Source organism: Nicotiana attenuata, chromosome 1, assembly GCF_001879085.1.
Source record: "Nicotiana attenuata strain UT chromosome 1, NIATTr2, whole genome shotgun sequence".
Classification (NCBI taxonomy): domain Eukaryota; kingdom Viridiplantae; phylum Streptophyta; class Magnoliopsida; order Solanales; family Solanaceae; genus Nicotiana; species Nicotiana attenuata.
In genome coordinates, this window is record NC_031989.1 from 26374580 (window position 1) to 26380673 (window position 6094).

At 36.5% G+C, this 6094-nt stretch overlaps 1 protein-coding gene across 2 annotated transcripts; it reads left to right on the plus strand.

The window, feature by feature from the left end:
- On the plus strand, positions 353-5849 carry LOC109222971 (peptide chain release factor PrfB2, chloroplastic). 2 transcript variants are annotated; one of them, XM_019387252.1, is made up of 8 exons: positions 353-827; positions 1589-1801; positions 2303-2311; positions 3842-3943; positions 4192-4329; positions 4688-4992; positions 5099-5252; positions 5341-5849. In XM_019387252.1, exons 1-8 carry the CDS (start codon positions 432-434, stop codon positions 5467-5469), a joined length of 1446 nt encoding a protein of 481 aa, XP_019242797.1. In that variant the 5' UTR covers positions 353-431; the 3' UTR covers positions 5470-5849. The 2 variants fall into 2 exon arrangements, with proteins under 2 accessions (XP_019242797.1, XP_019242802.1); XM_019387257.1 differs by lacking the exon at positions 2303-2311.

The following is a 6094-nucleotide window of genomic DNA, read 5'->3' on the forward strand; positions in this document are numbered from 1 at the left end:
TTATGTATTCAGATGTATTATATAATTTCTCTGAAGATTGCTATGTTTTTGGGGGTGTTTTTCGGTTGAGAATCTTTTTTATAACTGGAAATACAAAATTTGTGTGTTATAATTGAGTTTGTTGAGTTATATTAGGAGTCTATTATGTTAATTGATTCACTTTCAGTTTAAAAACAATGTAATCCCCTGTTTCACGCGTGAATACAATCGAATATAACAATCTGTCCCGCTATAATCCCATGTTTAACGCCGTGAATACAATCGAATAGAAATGCTGTTGTATTTAGCTTACTCCATCTATGGATGGGCCTAAAAAAACTTTCTTTTTTAAAGAGAACGACGTCATATAGTTTCGTCTTTTGAAATCTGAATCACTTAAACCCTCGCCTAAACCTCTGGTTCGTCAAATCGATTACAGAAAGAGAAAAAAAATGTCATTTTTACTATTGAAAACATTAGGAAAAAGATCAAAGCAGCTCTCTCGAATCCCTACACGCATATTTTCTTGCCCTTTTTCTTCCCTTTCTTCTAATAATTCCACTTCCAATAATAACTTCTCAATTTTTTATTCTTGGTACAATTCTAACAGAAGAAATAAAGGGTTCTCTTCAATTTTGAATGGAAGTCCAAAACCCCCATTTGATTCTATATGTGGTGTTCGGTTTTTGAGCTCCGAGGCTGCTGTTGAGCCTACTACTACAGATGGGCTAAGTGTTGAGGGAATTATAGCTAAAAATTGGAATATAGTTGATGAGAGTGAAAATGATTGGAAGAGCCATGCTTCTTCCATTGCTCAGTCCATTCATCTTATCAAGAAACGCCTCAAGGTTTCCTTATCTATCTCTTGTTGTATTTTGAAGTAGCTGTTTTTTTTTCTGTTTTGGGCTTTACTTAATTTAGATGGATCACACTACTAAAAAGTGTGATCTCTATGCGTATGTTAAAATATTAAAAAAAAAGAAGAGAAAAACTTGTGGTATTTATGACAAAGTTGTGATTTTTGTGCTTATCCAAAGAGAAAAATAAGTTTGTTATCTTTTTGAAAAAGTTGTGAAATATGCGATTCTACATTTCGTATCTGATAATGGCATACTTCCCCAGTAGGGTGGGGTTTTTTTTTTTTTTTGGGGGTGGGGGGTGGGGGGGTGGGGTTGAAGTAGGTGATGGACACGGAGAGAACGCTACCACGATAATAATATCTGCACTGATATGAGCTTGGTATAGTTGCTCTCAAGCCCGGATAAATGAGTGTTACACTAAATTGACCCCAAAAATAATAACCTTCATGAATCCTCATGACATTGAAATTGTTAATTGTTATATAGTAGCTTCAAAATTATGGCAGGATATGAGAAGTATGTAAATGAATGATCTTGTTACTCTAAATGTATTAATAGTAACTGATAACCAGCATAACTAGTCTGACAAGAAACTCTTGTTGTACTTGGGAATGTTTAGGAGTGTGTTACTTTATCTTTAGATTTAGATTATAATTTCTCGGAAATAATATATTACATGGCTCCGTTTGAGAATCTTTTATTTCTAATAATGAGTTTTAAGTCTTTTTTTTGTCTTCTCCCATTTATAGTGGAAAAGGCTAATGGATAGGCTTGAAGTGCTGTCAGCTCAAATCAATAAGGCAGATCTTTGGGATGACCCTGTCTATGCCGGGAAAATCAGCCGTGAACATGGTTCTTTAATGAATAAAATGGAGGATGTTATGGCAATTGAACAAGAGTTGGTTGAACATATTGACATGATAAAGCTTGCCCGAGAAGAGAATGATCCAGAGTTGGAATCGGTGAGCTTTAAAACTTTTTTTTTGCAAGGAATGTAATCCACTACTCCATGTTCCTGTTTTACACTATCCACGTGTTTCAGTTTAGTTTACAATGGTGCAAATCTCTAACCCGATTCCTCCTCTTAAGTTCAGTTTATTCAGGCAGATCATTGAAGTTTATCACTACTTTCATTTAAATAGCTATTAGTTTTGATCCTTGGGGTTCCGCTTAATTTGTAGTTACCTCGGTTTTTAAGGCCAAATACATAAGCATGCACCTAAACTTGACACCGTTTTTCACTTAGGCACTTAAAGTTAGGCCCGTTCCTTTTAGGTACTCGAACTACCTCCCAAGCGTGTTTATTTAACACAGATTAACACATGTCATATTGTGTGAACAATACTTCTCTTGCGCGCGTGAAGAGCTAAAGAAAATTTTAGTTAAAATTTTAATTTTTAGCTATTCTTCATCAAAAATCCACCACGGCCACTTCTTAAAATCTCCAATTCCATTTTTTACAGAATATCCAGGTGAACAAGTGCAAAGAATCACTCTTTAAGAATTTCCTTCAGCTTACTCTCCAATTTTCTTGGTCGTGGTGCTGTCAAAGCTTTCATTATCAACTGGAATCACCGGCGAGATTTTTCTATCAAACTCGATGATTATCTGATTTGATTTTTGAAGGAGTGTGTAATTTTTAAGGTGTTTCCGAAATGAGGAAATAAGGAAGGAAGAAAAGGAGAGAGATTGTCGGAGGTGGCATTACAGGATCGTCGGAGAATAAATTTCCAGCCAAGATCGAGGTTTACCGGAGGTCGCTGTTAGTCGGAATTTTTTTTTGCTGCTCGCTCACTACTGCTGGTTCTTCTCTGATTGTAAAAGCCTTTTATAGCGGGTTTTTAAACTTGTCTATTGAAATCAATGAGAGATAATGTGCTAAGGTTATAACTGATTGAAGATTTTTGTTTCTGGTGGGTATGTGAAATGGTGGTGGTGGTGATTCTCTGTGGGGGTTTTGGTGGTCTGACAACGATAGTGAAGGAAGAAGAATTGGGATGCAACGGGGGTTTGCTGCTGGGAGGGAAATTTCAGTGAAAATATTTTTTTTTCTCAAAACAATTATTTAATAATTATTTTGGGTCAAAATAAGACGTGTCTTCATTTCATTCGTTGATTTTCCATGTCATTCGCGAGTGGATTACACTCACTTTGTTTTTCCTAGTGATGGTCAATGAGGTGTTCAGTAGACACATGTTGAATATACTTTAAGTGTCCAATAGGAATGGGCCTAACTTTAAGTGCCTAAGTTAAAAGCAGTGCCAAGTTTAGGTGCCTGCTTATGTATTTGGCCTTTCTTTAAATACTTTATTTGTAACTTTAACTAACAATCTAGTTCTTAGTGATGAATATGCAAGTACGAACAGCCCAATTCCTGCTTGGTATAATAAATTAAGAAATAAATAAGTAAAATCGTAACTCATCTTCTGGATAAAACTGATTGCTTGGTCCTTCTCTAAAAAATAAAAAATAAAAGATTGCTTTGTTTGACCGAAGTGAAATTGGGAGGAGTTGCTTTTTGTTTGTTTTTTCCTTCCAGGAATGGTTATATTATAAAGTAAGGTTATGTTCTGTACAACTTGTGCTATATTATATATGAGAGTTTTGAACCTGACTTCCAACTTTCCAAGTATCAACAGCTCAATCCCTGCTTGGTAGAATTAATAAATAAATAAAGAAACTGCTGAATTTGTAACTACATCTTCTGTATAAGACTGACTACTTGGTTTGACGGGGAATGTACTTGTGAGCAGTTGAAATTTTTCGTTTTCTTTTTCTTCCAGGAATAGCTATGGAATAAGTTTTATAAAGAAGTGAAAGTTAGGTTCTACATACCTTCTTGTGTTATATTTTATATGATAAAACATTTCTTTTCCTTTCAAGAAAGTGAGTATTCTGGGATACTCCAATTCATTATGGTATCTGCATCTTGGATCAAACTTGTGAGAAACTCTATTGTCACTCCACATTTCTACCTATTTTATTAGTCCTTTTGATTGCAGGAATCAGTGAAAGCTCTACTAAGGATTAGAAGGAACGTGAAAGAAAAAGAGCTCGAAGCTTTATTATCTGGGGAGCATGATTATTGCTCTTGTTTTATAGAGGTTAGTCCCGCTGAAGCTCGGATCGTGTTTTTAGAATAGTCAAAACATGGTTTTACTGATACATGTATCTTTTTGTTTGGAGAACCTTTTCTCTACCTGATCTTTGATTGTGTACTTATCTCCCCTTGTCACATCTTAATCCCAGAAAGCTTACTTAGGACATGTCATAGCAAAAAGCTACTCAAGTTGTTGATTTCTACAATCATGTTTTCTAAAATAGATACTCACCATCGTGTTATTTCCTATAGGTGCAAGCTGGAGCTGGCGGTACTGAGAGCATGGATTGGGCTTCAATGGTCATGCAGATGTACAAATTGTGGGCTCAACGTAAAGGATATGGTGTTTCTGTTGTGGACGAAATGCCTGGTGAGATTGCAGGAATCAAGGTCTAGGTTCTTACCATATTTTGTTCTTTTGCTTGAAAATTCTGTAGCTATTAAGACGTATAAAGAGTAAAATTTGTGAATCTTGAACACACTGTACTATATAAAAACGTTACTTTTAGTACATTCCATCGGGAGAACTCAGTTTGACCTTGAAGCATACTAGACTTCATTAAATATATAGCATCAATGTGTGTTTAAAATGGGGTTGTGAATTTTTCATAGGTTCTATAGATCGAAATAAATGATCATGGGTTCTAATTTAACCTGGAATAGGAAGTTTTCCTCTTAAATTTCAATCATGGCACTAGTTAGCTATGCATTATTGCTCCGCTGACTTCTGCTAAGTCTTGCTTATCAGCGTGCAACAATCAAAGTTGATGGTGAAAATGCTTTTGGATATGCCAAATCAGAGGTAGGAGTGCATCGTCTAGTACGCATCTCACCATTTGACAGCGCAAAGAGAAGGCATACTTCCTTTGCCGCAGTTGCTGTTATTCCAATTCTCGGGGATGGATCTACCCGTGTTCAGATCAATGAATCTGATCTTCGAATTGATCGTTTTCGATCAGGAGGGGCTGGTGGTCAGAGTGTTAACACAACCGAGAGTGCTGTCAGGATAACTCATATTCCCACAGGCATTACTGCCTCTTGTCAGAATGAAAGGTAAGCATCCATTCTGGTGGAAAATATATACGAAAGCTTCTCTCATTTCCATTGGAAAACAGAAGGACAGAAATGAAGTTTTTATTGCTCTTCGTTCAAACATTAGGTCACAACATTTAAACAAGGCTTCTGCCATGGCTGTGCTTCAGTCACGCTTGGACCAACTTGAGATGGCACGGCAGGCTCAAGTGAATGCACAACATACCCAGTCTCTCACTGAGATTAGCTGGGGCAACCAAATACGTTCTTATGTTCTCCATGTATGCTTTCATACAGTTTAACCTTTCATTTTACCAGCCTATCTATGGTTTATGTAGTCATCATAATTGCTCTGTATCATGTTTGCAGCCTTATCGCATGGTGAAAGATCTCCGGACAAATTATGAGGTTTCAGATCCCGATTCTGTGCTTGAAGGGGATATTGATGACTTCATTTTGAGCTTTCTTTCGACATCATTAGACAAGGATGAAGAATGACCTCTAACCTTAATTTTCCGGGAACATTGCCAATCGATAGTGAAAATGGATAATATACACCAATCTCAGTTCACAAACTCCACTTTGTGACACCAAAAGGCGGCTTTACTGATGCCTTATATTGCAAAGGAGGAGAAGCTGAAAGAAATTTTTTTGGTCATAACACATCATTCCTGCTAGTTCATGGGAATAACATATGCTGCCTACTATTCTTTGCTGTTACACCGCATGGATAACATCATTTATACGAAGTTGATGTAATAATATCTTTGGATCAAGCTGGTACTCCTTGCTAGGAGACTGCTTTATTTTATCCAAACTATGTAATAACAGTAAAATATATACGAGTAACTGCGTGATCAATTGATTTTCTTCTTGAACCCTCCCATCCTCCCAGTACGGTACATAAATTCTACACAAGCAACATTATGCCACTGAAATGTTAAGTTCAGCAGAAAACCACTGTTCTCAGCTCATGAATAAGCTCTTGGTTGTTTTCGATTTCTAATCTGCCTCGGAAAGTGCAGCTATCTGTATAAGGGGTGAGTTTGTTCTCTTTGATGCCAACTCTGGATCCATTTCATACTGGTTCTAACATCATAAGTCAAAATTCGATAAGTAACAT

Coding starts and splice junctions, on each gene's coding strand:
- LOC109222971 (XM_019387252.1), top strand. CDS start 432: ATGTCATTTTTACTATTGAAAACATTAGGAAAAAGATCAAAGCAGCTC. Junction 828..1,588: donor TTATCAAGAAACGCCTCAAG/GTTTCCTTATCT, acceptor TCCCATTTATAG/TGGAAAAGGCTAATGGATAG. Junction 4,330..4,687: donor GTGAGATTGCAGGAATCAAG/GTCTAGGTTCTT, acceptor CTTGCTTATCAG/CGTGCAACAATCAAAGTTGA.